This window comes from Oncorhynchus masou, chromosome 24 (assembly GCF_036934945.1).
Source record: "Oncorhynchus masou masou isolate Uvic2021 chromosome 24, UVic_Omas_1.1, whole genome shotgun sequence".
Classification (NCBI taxonomy): Eukaryota; Metazoa; Chordata; class Actinopteri; order Salmoniformes; family Salmonidae; genus Oncorhynchus; species Oncorhynchus masou.
In genome coordinates, this window is record NC_088235.1 from 76,572,557 (window position 1) to 76,593,391 (window position 20,835).

At 42.2% G+C, this 20,835-nt stretch overlaps 1 protein-coding gene across 2 annotated transcripts in view; it reads right to left on the reverse strand.

The window, feature by feature from the left end:
* LOC135512680 (ankyrin repeat domain-containing protein 13C-like) overlaps positions 1–18,956 on the reverse strand; it is an 84,547-nt gene extending 65,591 nt beyond the window's left edge. The window contains exons 1-2 of one of the 2 annotated variants that reach the window (XM_064934939.1): positions 18,274–18,956; positions 7,079–7,120 (exon numbers count right to left, since the gene is read on the reverse strand). In XM_064934939.1, the coding sequence (XP_064791011.1) occupies positions 7,079–7,120; positions 18,274–18,655 (424 nt within the window). In that variant the 5' untranslated portion in view covers positions 18,656–18,956. Of the gene's footprint in view, positions 1–6,336; positions 6,412–7,078; positions 7,121–18,273 lie in introns of those variants that run through there. The other variant, XM_064934940.1, reaches the window with a different exon arrangement.
* Between the last annotated feature and the right edge of the window lie 1,879 nt (positions 18,957–20,835).

Sequence of the window (20,835 nt, forward strand, 5' to 3'; positions counted from 1 at the left end):
GGAGAGAGGGAGACAGAGGGAGAGAGGGAGACAGAGAGAGAGGGAGACAGAGGGAGGGAGGGGTTGTCCAGACTGTTTTCACACTTGCTTTGACCATCAGATGACAAAAATAAAAATAACAGTACACCAGTGGAACATGCCAGTGGAAGGGAGACGCCAGCGGAAGGGAGACGCCATCGGAAGGGAGACGCCAGCGGAAGGGAGCACTGTAGCAGGTGTCCCAACTGTGGTTTGTGACTATTATGATTTCTCATTGTAGCCAACTCAATTGCAGTAAATCCGTTACAGATTTTTCTGAAATTCTATTACCAATTTAGCTTTAATCATTCATTCATAAACCAAATAGATATCAGTCAAAATAATATAACTATTTGTATGTCTACCTTTACTTGTTACTTTTGTGAACTTTCATTATCCTCCGTCCTCAAGAGGGAGAGAAATTAGAAAAAATTGGTAATGGAATTAATTCCAAGGCACAGGGCAATGTTTTTTAAACTTCCACAAGGAAATTTATTTAAATATAAGTTGTAATATTAGTTGGCATGTCTTTACTTCAAAATTATTGTGTTTTGATGTATTTCTAATTCATTTTAAAACCTTTTCCATCTGTTTAACCAGAAATCAAAGCATGCAAAGAAATGGTTGAAAAATGTATATGCCTTTATTTCAACAACAAAAGTATAGACTCTTAGCTTTCATTTCACACCAAATTTGACATGTTCCTATGAACTTCACATGTTGGTGCTCATGGGTCCTTTACATGGAAATGCTCATTACTCATTAGCTGCTATCAAGGCAGCAGCTACTCTTCCTGGGGTCCAGCAATATTAAGGCAATTTACATTCAGCTAAAACATTACACTTCAAAACCCATTATCACATACTTCTTCAACATATCTATAGAATCAAATCCATATGTACGTGTGTGTAGAGTGTGTGTATTAGTGTCAGTATCCAGCACCTAATCACAAATGAGACACATCCCTCACTGTATGCTACAGGGGCAATCATACATTATGCACATACACACAAAGCAGTGCAGTGTCTACTTCCAAACAGAAATCCCAATAGGAGGACCACACCCGCAACATGAGATGTTGTTGCCGTCGCCTGTCTAGCCAGGGAATCTCAAGAGGAATCTCCAGAGAATAGGGTAGTGTCATTAGCTTGGGCTAGGCTCATTACAACAATCAATTCAACACTATACACACTCATTTGGTTAGAAAGCATTAAGCAATATCTAATGTGCCTTCAGAAAGTATTCACTATCCTTGACTTTTTACACATTTTGTTGTGTTAGTCTGAATTGAACATGGATTAAATTGAGATATTCTGTCACTGGCCTACACACAATACCCCATAATGTAAAAGTGGAAATTAATGTAAAAGTGGAAATGAATAGCTGAAATGTCTTGAGTCAATGAGTATTCATCCATTGTTATGGCAAGCCTAAATAAGTTCAGGAGTAGACATTTGCTTAACAAGTCATATAATAAGTTGTGTCATGACGTTGGCCTTGGGGGTAGGTTTATGACAGTCATAAATACCTCTTCCCCCCTTTTTCCTCTCTCTACCCTACTGAGGCTACATTTGCAAAACCCTTGGTTAACATAGAGATTCTGGGAACATCAGAAGGTGGGGGGAAATGAACCATGTTCTGGTAATCCGACCAATGGAACATATGCGGTGGTACTTAATGAATATGATGTCAGTTTGGTTGTAATCTGAGACATTCTCATCAATGATAAGATGACATAAACTCTACAGTGGAAAGTCTACACATCAGAGTTATCGGATTCACATGGAATTGTTGTTCAATTTAAATGTTTGAATATGAAATTATTCGTGATGGGATGAAATGTGATTTTAGCTTCTAAAATGTGAGATTTGGGTTTTCATAAGACAGGGCTCAATCAGTGGCCCGCCCCTGTGAAGGGACATGGGCTATAAAACTCTTCAAACACGCCTCTCCCTTCCTATATAAGCCCTTGACGACAATATAACCTCCTGTTCCGAGGATGTAGGACGACGGTCCTATGTCAGAATGGTTCAGATAATAACTACAGAACAAAGCCAACATCAGCGTGAGCTTTGGTTGCGAATGGTGTGAACGTTGAACTCTTATTCACTACAGAAGTGATACCTCCTAGCCGTTGATTTAGCAACAGCAGATACAACAAGGGTTAGGAAGGAACAGACAGAGTATTCCGTCTATCACCCAACGACGTTACTACAACGTATCCAATTGACAACCAGAGACATTCTTCAAAGGACTTGGTTGGGCAACACGGCCTTCCATCTACCACCAACCTACCGAAGCGCAGGTCAGAGTAAATATTTATTGCATTTTCCTTTTCCAAATGGGCGGTAATTTAGAATGCATAAGATACTGTATTTACGATAGCACAGCTTCGCCTTTGTTCCTCACTCTTCCCGCTCTTTCACTCAAACCCAACCCCTTTTCTTTTGTGTAATAAGCTGTTGTATTTGTTCAGCCCACTAGGGACGTTTTCCTTTATGACGTAATTTGTAATCAAGTTATGATTTAATTATGTGTATGTGTAATTCTGTGTGATTAGTTAGGTATTTAGTAAATAAATAATTAAACCCAATTTTGTATTGCTGATTCAACTTGTGAGCCAGGGTTCGTGGAGATAACCAAGAATGTACAACTTTCAGATGAGACTGAATTAAGATGATGATTAATATTGACTGATATTGATGTAAAATATTACTAGGTCTTTAAGAGTTTATTCGGAAATATAACAGCTCTATAAACATAATTTTGTGGTGCCCGACTCTCTAGTTAATTACATTTACATGATTAGCTCAATCAGGTGATATTAAATACGGAGAAATTATTTTATAGAATAGCTTGACATATCACTTAATCGGGCATAGCCAAAGACACGACAGTTGCATGGACTCTGTGTGCAATAATAGTGTTTAACATTATTTGTTTTATGTCTAGCTCATCTCTGTACCCCACACATACAATTATCTGTAAGGTCCGTCAGTCGAGCAGTGAATTTCAAACACAGATTCAACCACAAAGACCAGGGAGGTTTTCCAATGCCTCGCAAAGAAGGGTAGTACCTAGTGGAAGATCAGTAAAATTACAAATAAATATCCCTTTGAGCATAGTGGCGTAATAAATTACACTTTGGATGGTGTATCAATACACCCAGTCACTACAAAGATAAAAGCGTCCTTTCTTAACTCAGTTGCCGGAGAGGAACGAAACCGCTCAAGGATTTCCCCATGTTGCCAATGGTGACCTTAAAACAGTAAGAGTTTAATGGCTGTGATAGGAGGAAACTGAGGATGGATCAATACATTGTATTCCAAAACATGCATCCTGTTTGCAACAAGGCACTAAATTAATACTGCAAATAAATTGGCAAAGCAATTCACTTTTGGTCCTGAATACAAAGTGTTATGTTGGGGGCAGATCCAACACAACACATTACTAAGTACCACTCTCCATATTTTCAATCCTAGCATCATGTTATGGATATGCTTATAATTGTTAAGGACAGGTGATATTTTCTGGATAAAAAATAAATGGAATGGAGCTAAGCACAGGCAAAATCCTAGAGGAAAACCTGGTTTAGTCTGCTTTCCAACAGACACTGGGAGATGAATTTATCTTTCAGCAGGACAATAACCTAAAAGACAAGCCCAAATCTACACAGGAGTTGCTTACCAAGAAGACAGTGAATGTACCTTTAAGTTTTTTACTTAAATCTGCTTGAAGATTTATAGCCTATTTATGCTTATTCTGGAAAGGCTGTCTGGAGCCTCCGTTTGGAGGGTGTGACGCAATTGCGGAGGCCCCGGATACACGCAAAGGCCAAATCGAGCTCCGACCGCATTGCTGTGTGCCTCTCAAGTTTTTTAACAATGGGGAGAGCGCCATATACAGTCGAAGTCAGAAGTTTACATTCACCTTAGCCAAATACATTTAACTCAGTTTTTCACAATTCCTGACATTTAATCCTAGAAAACAATTCCCTGTTTTAGGTCAGTTTATTTTAAGAATGTAAGAATAATAGTAGAGAATTATTTCTTTCATCACATTCCCAGTGGGTCAGAAGTTTACATACACTTAATTAGTTTTTGGTAGCATTGTCTTTAAATTGTTCAACTTGGGTCAAATTTCATGCTGTTGGCGGTAGGAGCTCCTGATTCAGCAGCTCTGGCACTGGAAGGCAACATGTTCCCATTTTGAACCATTTATTGTGTCTGAAGGTAGAACTCCGCCTACCCGGCAGGCCCGGAGAGCTACTTAAGTGCACCTATTGGCCTACTGCTAGCCAATCAGAGAGCTCAGATCACTGTGTCTGCACAGTTTCCTCAAGTCATAGACTGTAAAAAGAAACCTCGAACTCAAAGCAAAGTTGATAATGCGAGATTTCAAAACTTTCAAAACCATGACCAGAGACTCAATGAATACAGCACAGGGCTGATGTTTTTATGAGTAAATTCATGTTTAAGTTGTTATTCAGCACTGTCAACACTTTGTTCAACACTTCTACAAGCCATAAAATGCACATTCTGCCTACAGCCAGCACTGTAGCTGCAATTAATGAGTTTAGCAAAGTGTTCCGATAAGCTTGCGTTGTCATTATTTGCAGCATGAATCCTTTTAAGATCAAGGAATATTTCACTTTCTCTGGTCATAGGAGTAACAACATGAATTGGTGTATGAGGCAGAAATAATGCAGAGCGACTTGAGTTTCTCCATCAGCTGGAAGACTGTGTCCCATTTTCTCAGTGGAGGCACGGAGGGAGAGTGGAGGGATGGTGTCAGCCTCACCATTGCACCCTCTCTCCCCTCAGACTGACCATCAGATGCAGGCCATCAGTCCAGTAAAGAAAAGAAAAACTCATGATTATGCTCACACAAATGATGTATTACCATTGTAGTCATGTACTGGGGTGGCAGGTAGCCTAGTGGATAGAGCGTTGTGCCAGTAATCGAAAGGTTGCTGGATCGAATCCCTGAGCTGACAAGGTAAAAATCTGTCGTTCTCCCCCTGAACAAGGCAGTTAACCCACTGTTCCCTTGTAAATAAGAATTTGTTCTTAACTGACTTGCCAAGTTAAATTAAAAATTTGTTTTTATAAATCTACCTAATTAAAACATATATATATTTCAAAATGGTCTGAGAAGAACAACATTGGTAGGGTAATTCAAGCATATCCAATATGCAGTGATTATATGCAGATTATGTGGACAACTACAAATACCTAGGTGTCTGGTTAGACTGTAAACTCTCCTTCCAGACTCACATTAAGAATCTCCAATCCAAAATTAAATCTAGAATCAGCTTCCTATTTCGCAACAAAGCATCCTTCACTCATGCTGCCAAACATGCCCTCGTAAAACTGACCATCCTACCGATCCTCAACTTCGGCGATGTCATTTACAAAATAGCCTCCAACACGAACTGAAAAATCACTGAAGCTGGAGACTCATATCTCCCTCACTAGCTTTAAGCACCAGCTGTCAGAGCAGCTCACAGATCACTGCACCTGTACATAGCCCATCTGTAATATAGCCCATCCAACTACCTCATCCCCATGCGGTATTTATTTATTGATCTTGCTCCTTTGGAACCCAGTATCTCTACTTGCACATTCATCTTCTGCACATCAATAACTCCAGTGTTTAATTGCTATATTGTAATTATTTTGCCACCATGGCCTATTTATTGCCTTATCTCCCTTATCTTACCTCATTTGCACACACTGTATATAGATTTCTTTCTACTGTATTATTGACTGTATGTTTGTTTATTCCATGTGTAACTCTGTGTTATATGTGTCGCACTGCTTTGCTTTATTCTTGGCCAGGTCGCAGTTGTAAATTAGAACATGTTCTCAACTAGCCTACCTGGTTAAATATATATATATATATATATATATATTAAATACATAAGCCTAGATCGTGCACTGAAAGTCCCCTGCAAAAATGCATACATATTTCAATAGCATGTACTTTAGTCTCCCAGTGAAATTACATGTAGGCATCTAGCAAAGGGGTATTCCATTAATATTTTACTCAGAAGTATGTTTCCGGTCGAGCCAATATAACTCAACACAAAAATGTATGTACTAATGGATTCCACAAAGCCTTTTAGCAGTTGTGGGGATAGTTATTTGTGTCAAAATACCCACATAGGCTATATATTATTCAACTGTATAAATAAAATAAAAATAATATGTAACATGCCAGAACTGATGAGACAGGGTATGGTCTCTGCCTAGATATTTCTGTGATGAGAACAATGACGTGTATATACTGTATAAACCATTGGATGAGACTAGCTACCTTTTTGAACAGTCGGACTTTGAACAAAATCCCTTTATCAAACCATCTCGGTATCTTCCTTGATCCAGAGAGATGATCACTAACATGAATGATCTGCAACAGTCATAGCAGAGTACATTTAGGAGATACAAATCTCTAGTCATTTGTACAGCTCGGCTCATCATCATCATCACTGCCAAGTTCCATCGGTCAGGGTATGTGTGTGCCAAATGTGCCACATTTACCAATCTCAATCATAGACAAGCGGCAATGGAGAGTCTCTGTTTTGTGCAGCCTTAGATTCAATATTAGGCTTGTAATGCAATCTTCACTATTCTCGAGACAGTCCGTTCTAGAACGGACTTTCACTCTCGAGGTTTTAGTCTGTAGGCAAGTCCATTAAAAAAGGGGTTGCCAAGTGCAAACTTATTTTGGTCAGTTATAAATCCATAAGATCAACCTGTTGAGCATCCTGCCTTTTAGAGTTTGCCTCGGAGAGCTGTGATCTGTGACACAAGTCTGGCATTTTACCCTCCGCATATGGACATACCAGGCACACACATGCCAGACACAACACACACACACACACACACACCCTCAGAAACACACACCCACAGACACACACACAAACACACACACAGAGGCACACACACACATACACACAGAATCACACACACACACACACACACACGGAGACACACACACACACACATAGAGACACACACACACACAAACACCCTAATGAACTCAGTGCACTACTCACCTTTGTGACCCATCATGACAGCGAGGTGTAGAGGTGTGTTTCCTGAAGAGGATAAATACAATAGAGAGTTTAGACTGTGCATTACAGTTAGGCCTGCATACAGACACCCATTTTGGGCTGCCATTAAGGCAGTGCTAGTGTCAAACACACGTTTTCTTGCAATTTCGTCACGTAAAAACTGGCGCACTGGCATTTTCCAGCACTAACGCAGTGTTCGGCAATGTACCTGTCTAACATCAGCACGCTTGTGTTCAGATGGGAGGGGTGGAAATAATTGAGGTGTGTTTAAAAACATTATCCAAAGTGCTAATTTTAGGCAGTGCTGGTAGGAATATTTAAGACCAACCAAAAGCTAGTTTTAGCGGTAAGGCAGTTGGTTATGGCATGAATTTTGACAGCGGAAATGCAGCCTATATAGCGGTGGTGCACACTGCCGATATGTGCATGGGAAAAGATGTGACATCCCATTTTTATCTATGTATTGTAGGCAGGCCTACATTATTTTAGCCATGCGTTGGATGTGCATGAAACCCCCTACGTGTCCATGAACATTATGAAACAAGAGATGAGAACCTCGTGTATATCGGTGAACATCGTATTTAGAAGCTTTTTTCCTGTAACTATGGTTTGTTTTACATGTCATATTTTTAAAAATCAAGCCCCCCATAGGCTACCCTTACCCTAAGCCTACTACAGTTGAAGTCAGAAGTTTACATACCTTAGACATATACATTTAAATTTTTCACAATTCCTGACATTTAATCCTAGTAAATATTTTAGGTCAGTTCGGTAAACACTTTATTTTAAGAATGTGAAAAGTCAGAATAATAGTAGAGAGAATGATTTATTTAAACTTTTATTTATTTCATCACATTCCCAGTGGGTCAGACGTTTACATACACTCAGTTAGTATTTGGTAGCATTGCCTTTAAATTGTTCAACTTGGGTCAAATGTTTCGGGTAGCCTTCCACAAGCTACCCACAACAAGTTGGGTGAATATTGGCCCATTCCTCCTGACAGAGCAGGTGTAACTGAGTCAGGTTTGTAGGCCTCCTTGCTCGCACACGCTTTTTCAGTTCTACCCACAAATATTCTATATGATTGAGGTCAGGGCTTTGCGATGGCCACTCCAATAAATAGACTTTGTTGTCCTTAAGCCATTTTGCCACAACTTTGGAAGTATGATTGGGGTCATTGTCCATTTGGAAGACCCATTTGCGACCAAGCTTTAACTTCTTGACTGATGTCTTGAGATGTTGCTTCAATATATCCACATCATTTTACTATCTCATGATGCCATCTATTTTGTGAAGTGCACCAGTCCCTCTTGCAGCAAAGCACCCCCACAACATGATGCTGCCACCCCTGTGCTTCACAGTTGGGATGGCGTTCTTCGGCTTGCAAGCCACCCCCTTTTTCATCCAAACACAACGATGGTCATTATGGCCAAACAATTCTATTTTTGTTTCATCAGACCAGAGGACATTTCTCCAAAAAGTATGATCTGTGTCCCCATGTGCAGTTGCAAACCATAGTCTGGCTTTTTTATGGCGGTTTTGGAGCAGTGGCTTCTTCCTTGCTGAGCAGTGGAGAAGTGTTCCAATGTGTATATAAAACATAGGCCTATTTGAGAGCATCATAACAGTGAGTGGACATATGGTGCCAGTCAGTCTGTTAAGCCTATTTAAAACAAGTTGTTGTTAGAATTTGATTAAAAAACAGTCAGTATCTGGTGTGACCACCATTTCCCTCATGCAGCTCAAACACATCTCCTTCGCATAGAGTTGATCAGGCTGTTGATTGTGGCCTGTGGAATGTTTTGGCGGGAACTGGAACATGCTGTCATACACGTCGATCCAGAGCATCCCAAACTTGGTCAACAGGTGACCTGTCTGGTGAGTATGCAGGCCATGGAAGAACTGTGCTATTTTCAGCCTCCAGGAATTGTGTACAGATCCGTGCGACATGGGGCCGTGCATTATCATGCTGAAACATGAGCTGATGGCAGCGGATGAATGGCATGACAATGGGCCTCAGAATCTTGTCACGGTATCTCTGTTTGATGCCCTTCTATTTGCTCTGTTCCAGACATTATTATGAGCCATTCTCCCATCAGCAGCCTCCACTGCTGTGTATTCAAATTGTTATCGATAAAATGTAATTGTGTTCGTGGACTGCCGATACCATAACCCCAACCATGGGGCACTCTGTTCACAACGTCGACATCCACAAACCGCTCGCCCCACACAACGCCATACATTCATCCATGAAGAACACACTACTCCATCATGCCAGTGGCCATCGAGGGTTAGCATTTGCCCACCGAAGTTAGTTACAAAGCAAACCTGCAGTGAGGTCAAGACCCTGGTGAGGACGAAGAGCATGCAGATGAGCTTCCCTGAGACGGTTTCTGACAACCCCACAGTTTCATTAGCTGTCCGGGAGGCTCGTCTCAGACCATCCCGCAGGTGAAGAGGCCGGATGTGGAGGTCCTGGGCTGGCGTAGTTACACGTTACACATGGTCTGCGGTTCTGAGGCTGGTTGGACGTACTGCCAAATTCTCTAAAGTGATGTTGGAGGCTGCTTATGACAGAGAAATGAACATTTAATTATCTGGAAATGGCTCTGGTGGACTTTCCTGCAGTCAGCATGCCAATTGCACACTCCCTCAAAATGTGTGATGTCTGTGGCATTGTGTTGTGTGACAAAACTGTACATTTTAGAGTTGCCTTTTTATTGTCCCCAGCACAAGGTGCACCTGTGCTATAATCATGCTGTAATCAGCTTCTTGATATGCCACACCTGTCCGGTGGATGGATTATCTGGGCAAAGGAGAAATGCTCACTGACAGGGATGTAAACAAATTTGTACACAACATTTGAGAGAAATAATATTTTTATGAGTATGGAACATTTCTGGGATCTTTTATTTCAGCTCATGAAACATGGGACCAATACTTTACATGTTGCGTTTTATATTTTAATACGTTTCTTACTTATTTTCTCTCTGAATGAAAAGTTCTGTTACCAAAATCTTTTATTTGTTAAGGAAAGGCATTCCTGATTCCCTCAGCCCTCACTCTTATTACGTGACACTTATGCATCGCATGCACGTCACCAATAAGCCCTGACCTATAGCATATCATAATCACATCAATAACAAACTCTGAACACAGTAAAACATGTGAAATGTGAAAAATGGTGCCGATAGATAGGGCAGCCGAGCTTCTAGCCCCTAGGCAACTTTGCAGTATTTTGTTTTTATAATGTGTTATTTCTTACATTATTAGACCAGACATTTTTTGGTGTTATTACATATAGCCGGTAAGAACATTTGGATATCAGAGCAGCGGTAACTCACCAGCATTTCCTGAATTGGATCCCTTGTTTGTACCCCCCAGGGAAATTGAACTGATTACAGAGGCTGACCCAAAACATTGCCGGTGGAGAAGAGGTACCCGGAGGCGCGCACACCACCCATTGCTTCTGAGTATATTACTCTCTAGTGTTCAATCTCTGGATAATAAAGTTGATGAGCTGAGGGTGAGGATTTCCTTCCAGAGGGACATCCGGGGTTGTAACATACTCTGTTTCACGGAAACATGGCTCTCTCAGGATATACTGTCTGAGTCCATACGGCCAGTTGGGTTCTAAGTTCATCGCACAAAAAGGAATAAATATCTCTCTGGGAAGAAGAAGGGCGGTGGTGTATGTTTCATGATTAACTACTCATGGTGTGATTGTGATAACATACAAGTCCTTTTGTTCACACGACCTAGAATACCTCACAATCAAATGCTGACCGTATTACCTCCCAAGAGAATTCTCTTCGGTTATAGTCACAGCCGTGTATATTCCCCCTCAAGCCGATACCATGACGGCCCTCAAAGAACTTCACTGGACTTTATGCAAACTGTAAATCACATATCCTGATTCCGCATTTATTGTAGCTGGGGATTTTAACAAAGCAAATTTGAGAAAACACTAACGAAGTTCTACCAACATATTGACTGCAGTAATCGCGCTGCTAAAACCCTCGACCACTGCTACACCAACTTCCGGGATGCTTCAAACAGGAAGTACATGTGCTAAGGACTATTCAGCGCTGGTTTGACCAATCGGAATCCACGCTTCAAGATTGTTTTGATCACGCGTACTGGGGTATGTTCCAGGTAGCTGGAATAATATTGACAAATTTACTGATACGGTGACTGAGTATATTAGGAAGTGTATAGCAGATGTTGTACCCGCTGTGACTATTAAAACCTACCCTAACCTAACCAGAAACTGTGGATAGATGGCAGCATTCACTCAAAACTGAAAGCGTGAACCACCTCATTTAACCATGGCAGGGTTACTGGGAATATGGCAGAATACAAACAGTGTAGTTATTCCCTCCGTAAGACAATGAGACAGGAAAAACTTCAGTACAGAGACAAAGTGGAGTTGCAAATCAATGACTCAGACACAAGACTAATGTGGCAGGGTCTACAGACAATCACGGACTACAAAAGGGAAACCAGCCACGTCGCGGACACCGATGTCTTGATTACCGACAAGCTAAACACCTTCTTCGCAAGCTTTGAGGATAACACAATGCCACTGACGCGGCCCGCTACCAAGGACTGTGGGCTCTCCTTCTCCGTAGCCGACGTGAGTAAGACATTAAAGCTTGTTAACCCTTACAAGTCTGCCGACCCAGATGGCATCCTTAGCCATGTCCTCAGAGCATGCGCAGACCAGCTGGCCGGTGTGTTTACGGACATATTCAATCTCTCCATATCCCAGTCTGCTGTCCCCACATGCTTCAAGATGGCCACCATTGTTCATGTACCCAAGAAAGCAAAGGTAACTGAACTAAGTGACTATCTCCCCATAGCACTCACTTCTGTCATCATCAATTGCTTTGAGAGACTAGTCATATCACCTCTACCTTACCTGACATCTTAGACCCACTTCAATTTGCTTACCGCCTCAATAGATCCACAGACTATGCAATCGCCATCGCACTGCGCACTGCCCTATTCCATCTGGACAAGAGAAATACCTATGTAAGAATCCTGTTCATTGACTATAGCTCAGCATTCAACACCAGAGTACCCTCCAAGCTCATCATTAAATTCAAAGCCCTGGGTCTGAACCCAGCCCTATGCAAGTGGGTCCTGGACTTCCTGACAGCCACCCCCAGGTGGTGAAGGTAGGAAGCAACACCTCCACTTCACTGATCCTCAACACTGGGGCCCTTGCTCAGCCCCCTCCTGTAGTCCCTGTTCACCCATGACTGCCGGGCCATGCACGCCTCCAACTCAATCATCAAGTTTGCAGACAACACTAGTAGGCTTGATTACCAACAATGATGAGACAGCCTACAGGAAGGATGTGAGGTCTCTGGGAGTGTGGTGCCAGGAAAGTCAAAACAAAGGAGATGATAGTGGACTTCAGGAAACATCAGAGGGAGCAGTCCCCTATCCACATTGACGGGACCACAGTGGAGAAGTTGGAAATCTTTAAGTTCCTCTGCGTACACATCACTGACAAACTGAAATGGTCCACCTTCAACCTAAGAAGGCTGAAGAAATTTGGCTTGGCACATAAATCCCTCACAAGCTTTTACAGATGCACAATTGAGAGAATCCTGTCGGGCTGTATCACCGCCATGTACGGAAATTGCACCGCCCGCAACCGCAGGGCTCTCCAGGGGGTGGTGCGGTCTGCCCAACGCATCACCGGGGGAAAACAACCTGCCACCCAGGTCACCTACAGCACCTGATGTCAAAGGAAGGCCAAAAAGATCATCAAGGACAACAACCAACCGAGCCACTGCCTGTTCATCCCGCTATCATCCAGAAGGCGAGGTCAGTACAGGTGTATCAAAGCTGGGACCAAGAGACTGAAAAACAGCTGCTATCTCAAGGCCATCAGACTGTTCAATAGCCATCACTGCCACATTAGAGGCTGCTGCCTATATTCATAGAATTGAAATCACTGGCCACTTGAATAAATGGAACACTAGTCACTTTAATAATGTTTACATATTTTGCATTACTCATCTCATATGTACAGTGGCTTGCGAAAGTATTCACCCCCATTAGAATTTTTCCTATTTTGTTGCCTTACAACCTGGAATTAAAATGGATTTTTGGGGGGGGGTTGTATCATTTGATTTACACAACATGCCTACCACTTTAAAGATGCAAAACAAACAAGAAATAAGATGAAAATACAGAAGACTTGAGCATGCATAACTATTCAACCCCCCCCCAAAGTCAATACTTTGTAGAGCCACCTTCTGCAGCAATTACAGCTGCAAGTCTCTTGGGGTATGTCTCTACAAGCTTGGCACATCTAGCCACTGGGAGTTTTGGCCATTCTTCAAGGGAAATTTGCTCCAGCTCCTTCAAGTTGGATGGGTTCCGCTGGTGTACAGCAATCTTTAAGTCACACCAGAGATTCTCAATTGGGCTGAGGTCTGGGCTTTGTCTAGGCCATTTTAAGACATTTAAATGTTTTCGACCACTCGAGTGTTGCTTTAGCAGTATGCTTAGGGTCATTGTCCTGCTGGAAGGTGAACCTCCGTCCTAGTGTCAAATCTTTGGAAGACTGAAACAGGTTTCACTCAATAATTTCCCATCATTCCTTCAATTCTGACCAGTTACCCAGTCCCTGCCGTTGAAAAACATCCCCACAGCATGATGCTGCCACCACCATGCTTCAATGGGATAGTGTTCTCAGAGTGATAAGAGGTGTTGGGTTTGTGCCAGACATAGCGTTTTCCTTGATGGCCAAAAAACTACATTTTAGTCTCATCTGACCAGAGAACCTTCTTCCATATGTTCGGGGAGTATCCCACATGCCTATTGGCGAACACCAAACATGTTTGCTTATTTTTTTCTGGCCACTCCTCCATAAAGCCCAGCTCTGTATGGCTTCAAGCGGTCCTATGGACAGATACTCCAATCTCCGCTGTGGAGCTTTGAAGCTCCTTCAAGGTTATCTTTGGTCTCTTTGTTGCCTCTCTGATTAATGCCCTCCTTGCCTGGTCCGTGAGTTTTGGTGGACGGCCCTCTCTTGGAAGGTTTGTTGTGGTGCCATATTCTTCCAATTTTTTTAATAACGGATTTAATGGAACTCTGTGAGATGTTCAAAGTTTCAGATATATTTTTATAACTCAACCCTGATCTGTACTTCTCCACAACTTTGTCCCTGACCTGTTTGGAGAGCCTCTTGGTCTTCATAGTGCCGCTTGCTTGTTGGTGCCCCTTGCTTAGTGGTATTGCAGACTATGGCCTTTCAGAACAGGTGTATAAACTCAGCAAAAAAAAAAGAAATGTCCACTCACTGTCAACTGCATTTATTCTCAGCAAACTTAACATGTGTACATATTTGTATGAACAAAACAAGATTCAACAACTGAGACATAATCTGAACAAGTTCCACAGACACGTGACTAAGAGAAATGGAAGTTCGTGTCCCTGAACAAAGTGTAGATCAAATCAAAAGTAACAATCAGTATCTGGTGTGGCCACTAGCTGCAGTGGTGTACAGGCCTCGGTGTAACGCTCATTCCTTCGACGATAAACACGAATCCGACCATCACCCTGGTGAGACAAAACCATGACTCGTCAGTGAAGAGCACTTTTTGAAGTCCTGTCTGGTCCAGCGACGGTGAATTTGTGCCCATAGGCGACATTGTTGCCGGTAATATCTGGTGAGGACGTGTCTTACAACAGGCCTACAAGCCCTCAGTCCATCCTCTCTCAGCTTATTGCGGACAGTCAGCAATGACGGAGGGATTGTGCGTTCCTGGTGTAACTCGGGCAGTTGTTGCCATTCTGTACCTGTCCCGCAGATGTGATGTTCGGATGTACTGATCCTGTGCAGGTGTTGTTACACGTGGTCTGTCACTGAGAGGACGATCAGCTGTCCTTCCTGTCTACCTGTAGTGCTGTCTTAGGCGTCTCACAGTACAGACATTGCAATTTATTTCCCTGGCCACATCTGCAGTCTTCATGCCTCCTTGCAGCAGGCGTGAGGCCCGTTCACGCAGATGAGCAGGGACCCTGCGCATCTTTCTTTTGGTGTTTCTCAGAGTCACTAGAAAGGCCTCTTTAGTGTCCTAAGTTTTCATAACTGTGACCTTAATTGCCTACCATCTGTAAGCTGTTAGTGTCTTAACGACCGTTCATGAATTGTTTATGGCTCATTGAACAAGCATGGGAAACAGTGTTTAAACCATTTACAATGACGATCTGTGAAGTTGTTTGTATTTGTATGACTTATCTTTGAAAGACAGGGTCCTGAAAAGGTTATGTTTCTTTTTTGCTGAGTTTATATACTGAGATCATGTGACACTTAGATTGCACACAGGTGGACTTTATTTAACTAATAATGTGTCTTCTGAAGGTAATTGGTTACACCAGATCTTATTTATGGTCTTCATAGCAAAGGGGGTGAATACATATGAACGCACCCCTTTTCCGTTATATTTTTTTAATAAAAAAAAAGTACTTTATTTAATTTCACTTCACCAATTTGGACTATTTTGTGTATGTCCATTACATGAAATCCAAATAAAAATCCATTTAAATTACAGGTTGCAATGCAACAAAATAGGAAAAATGCCAAGGGGGTGAATACTTTTGCAAGGCACTGTATATACTGTAATCCATTCTATTCTACTGTATCTTAGTCTATGCCACTCTGACATTGCTCATCCATATATTTATATATTCTTAATTCCATTCCTTTACTTAGATTTGTGTGTATTGTCGTGAAATTGTTAGATATTACTACACTGTTGGAGCTAGAAACACAAGCATTTCGCAACACCCGCAATAACATCAGCTAAACACGTGTATGTGACCAATAAATCTAATTTTATGTGCCCACTCTGGTATTGGCACATGCGCGCTAGCCAACAGCTTGCAGATACAGGGCAGATATAGCCTACTACATGATGAGATTATGGAGAAAAGTGCAAGAATTTTTGTTGGTCAAATGGCAGCCAAGCATTGATCGTCATGTCACCAGAATAAGACCCTCAATATTTATTGTATAGGAGTATAAAGCGCATCACTGTGCACTTTCACCACCCTGTGAAGTTCATCATAACTTATTTCATCTGTAGCCTAATAAACTGCATGCTTTGTCATGAAAAAAACATCTGACATGGAGGCTACTTTACTCGCATAAAAAGGTTGAATGGAAACGTGGTTAATGTCAAGCCATTTTGAGGACGCTGGAATTATATTTTGGATGAACGTGTGCAAGCCTACAGGAGACTTTTGAAGTGGCCGAATCAGATTAAAACATTGTGACTGGTTGTGTTTCTGCCACATATTAAAGGTCATACAATTTAAAAGTTAAATTATAAACATTAAGGCTATTATTGAAGCTTTCCAGAGTAGTTCCACAACTGATCCAAATCTTATTAAATAGTCAAATCAGGGCTTTTGAGATGTTATTCAAATGACATTTTCACTGCAGCCTAGAATAGAATTGTATTGTCCCTAAACATGATCAATAGGGGGAGCATGAATTTACTGTTCACTCACACAGTACCTGGCCTCTCTGCTGCCTATCAGCTATTCCTATTTGTTCTTGTGGGTTAATTTTAAAAATTGATGCAGCTTAGGCTATACTGACCTGTGGTATAGTTAAGCAATAAGGTTAGCGGGGGTGTGGTATATGCCCAACATACCACTGCTAAAGGTTGTTCTTAGGCACGACGCAACATGGACTGCCTGGATACAGCCCTTAGTCGTGGTATTTTGGCAACATCACTGCACTCTATACTCCTCTGTAAACTGATCATCTCTGTATGCCCATCGCAAGACCCACTGGTTGATCCTTATTTATAAAACCCTCTTAGGCCTCACTCCCCCCTACCTGAGATATCTACTGCAGGCCTCATCCTCCACATACAACACCTGTTCTGCCAGTCACATTCTGTTAAAGGTCCCCAAAGCACACACATCCCTGGGTCACTCGTCTTTTCAGTTTGCTGCAGCTAGCGACTGGAACGAGCTGCAATAAACACTCAAACTGGACAGTTTTATCTCACTCTCTTCATTCAAAGACTCAATCATGGACACTCTTACTGACAGTTGTGGCTGCTTTGCGTGATGTATTGCTGTATCTACCTTCTTGCCCTTTGTGCTATTGTCTGTGCCCAATAATGTTTGTACCCTGTTTTGTGCTGCTATCATGTTGTGCTGCTGCCATGTTGTGTTGCTACCATGTTGTTGTCATGTGTTGCTGCCATGCTATTTGTTGTCTTAGGTCTCTCTTTATGTAGTGTTGTGTTGTCTTTCTTGTCGTGATGTGTGTTTTGTCCTATATTTTTATTGTATTTATTTCATCCCAGCCTACGTCCCGGCAGGAGGCCTTTTGCCTTTTGGTAGGCCGTCATTGTAAATAAGAATTTGTTCTTAACTGACATGCCTAGTTAAATAAATATTATTATATTCCACAAACCCATGAGGTGCCTTATTTCTATTATAAACTGGTTACCTATGTAATTATAGCTGTATAAATAAATGTTTTGTCATACTCGTGGTATATGGTCTGATATACCACGGCTTTCAGACAATCAGCATTCAGGGCTCAAACCACCTAGTTTACAATAAAAGTTAGCACACTGAAAAGGAAAAGCATAGTGCATATGGGAAGTACCAAAACACCTTAATTTAGGGGAGGCGCATGCTAGCAGATTAAGACATTTGGCTAGGATGGAAGAAATTATATAGTAAAACCTGCAACTAGCGAATGTAACTAAGGGAAAAATACACTACCCTTCCCTGTGCCCAATAAAGAAAACACACAACCCTCCCCAAAGCAACAAAAAAAATCTGCCAAACCCACCTTCCCCAGTAAATTGTGATGTGTCCCTAAATTCCCTGTTAAAAAAAGATTGCTGTCTAAGTGCAGTATAACTGCAGTACACTGTAGTATAACTGTGGTTAGAATGCCGTAAAACTGCAGTACTCTGGCAAATACTGCATCCAAAATAACAGTTATTTTTACTGCATACATTTAGCATTGTAACAGCAGTTACAGAGTAGTATAACTGCATCTCAACTGCAGTTACACAGCTGAAAAGTTCAAACAAAACGATATTAGCGACGGTATCGGTATCAACTGGGTCAAGTATTCTAGTTTGGAACATGGAGATAAAGAGCAATTCGATTCTTACCATGGATATCTTTCTGAGCGATATTCTGAGTTCGAATGAGCGAGGACAGGCGTCGGACATCCCCCTTGAATACACATTCATGGACTGGAAAGTCTTCGCGGGTTCGTATGATAGGGTTTTTGTTGTTGTCATCGATTACGTCCGCCGTTGATAATGTGTTAGTGTTTGCATTTATCTGCGATTGCTGATTATGATGTTGTTGCTGTGCCGATGGAGATTTGACCAACTTGTGATTGCTAAAGATTTTACTTGCTTTGCCTTTATTATTAGTCTTGGTTAAAGTAAATGTCCCAGTTGTAGCCTCCTCGTCCGGTTCCAGTAAATCCTCTTCTTTGCTCGGTTTATGATCCTTGCGCAGGGAGCGGATCTTTTCTCCGGTCATTTTCTAAACAATTGACAGCAGAACTGAGGGTGCTGTTGACGATGACCCTCTGGGCAAATAGATGTATTTCGTTGGCAAGAATGCAAATGGTAGTTCACCCAAAAACTGTAGATTGCATAACATGAAAACCACAAATTCTTCAATGAATACAATGAAATAACAATGCAATTTAAATCGGTAGCAAATACTCCACAATAAATAAGTAACTACCAGAACTCTGTCCCCTTCTTCTCATTGACGAAACTGTCCCTGCAAAAGCGGCTCCTACAGAGCGCATCTGCCATCTTCCGCCAGTAGTATCGCGAGAGTTTACAACGGTTACAGATTTTACATGATTTATTATCTGGTGGTTACATTGTATCTGGTGGTTACATTGTATCAGGGGATATTACAAACCAATGTGGTTACAATATTACAACCCAATAGCTACAGTGTTCAGGCCTACTCATAATGAAATGCATTGGCTACTATTATGCACACTAAGCATCAATAAGTTATTAATATTAGTTTAAAAAAAATATGTTGCAAAGCAAACTAGGACACTAGTGACTACAAGTTAAATTCTAGTGTTCTCAAAAATGTTAATGGTTACAACACTTGACTGACAGACACGCACAGTCAGTGGAATTCTATGCATTTTATGTACGCTTTGACAATAACAACATCGTGTTGGTTGTGAGGGCCACCACCGACCCAGAAGATTGGGTGATTTCGCTCTTCAAGGCCAATGTCAGTAAAGTCTTTAATCAGGTCAATACCGCAAGGCCGCGGGCCCGATGGTATTCCAGGGTGCATTCTCAGAGCATGAACAGCTGGAAGGTATGCTCACGGTCATTTTCAACCTCTCCTTGTCCCAGTCTGCAATTCCCACGTTTTAAGATGACCACCATCATTCCTGTTCCCAAGAAAATGACACACTGCTCAACTCATCTCAACCATAGACCGATATAGCATCCACAGTTACAACTCATAGGTGACACTTAAGCCTTGTTCACACTGAAGGCCTTAATGCTTGTTTTTCAAATCTGTTTTGGAATGATGATGGTCCAAACAGCATGTTACAAGTAACTAAATCAGATTTATGTTCAGACAGCAGTCATTTGCATCTGGGTCATACCTGAAATTGTATTAGTACGAACTGGCCATGACTGACCCAGCAGACTCAGACCAGCTCTGCCACATCAACTCCTCTCAAGGAGCCACAATTGGTCTCATGGAAGGGTTCCAGACCTTGGCCGAACGCCACGACCAAGTATTGAACACATTGCTAGAGCAATTCCATGGGTTGTCTACTATGCAGCCTACTACGACGGTAACCTCCCAGCCCCTCAGTTACCCGGCTGGTAGCAGCACAGTCACCATTGTTTCCCAGCAACCCCACTTACCTCCCCCGGGGGAGCACTTAGATGGAGAGTTGGGCACCTGTTGAGCGCTTCTCGCTCAGTGTCCACTCATCATCGAGCTGCAGCCCTCATCCTTTCCCTCAGACTGCTCTAAGATAGCATACCTCATCACGCTGATGTCTGGGGGGGCTCTCGCCTGGGCTACAGCAATATGGGAACAACAGTCGGCCGTATGCTTCAGTCTGGAGGAGTTTGTGGCAGAGGTAAAGAAGGTTTTTGATGCTCCATTGTATGGGAGAGAGGCTGCCCGGAAGTTACTCCAGCTTCGGCAAGGCTCCCACAGTGTAGCAGACTACGCAGTGGAAATCTGCATGTTGGCAGCTGAGAGTGCCTGGAATCCGGAAGCACTGTTCGACATGTTCCTGCACAGAGTTTCGGAGTAAGTAAGGGACGAGCTTGCTGCCCAGGAACTACCGACGGATCTCGACTCGCTCATCGCCTTGACCATTCAGATCAATGGGCAACTACGAGAATGAAGGAATGAGATTCGATTTCACTCGCCCATTCAAGGATTCCACCTCGCCTCTAAGGTATCCTGGAAGTCCCCGATGGCTCCGTTGCCAAGAGAACCCAAGGCTTTCCGAGTTTCCCCGGGAGACAAAGACTGCTGATCCACCTCTTCCCCAAACCCATGCAACTAGGCAGAGCTAGGCTGTCTCCAGCTGAACGGCTATACAGGATTCACACTAAGAGCTATCTGTATTGCAGGACTACTGGTCATTTTGTCTCCACCTGTCCACTAAAAGACCAGGCTCACTGGTAGGAACGGGTACTCTG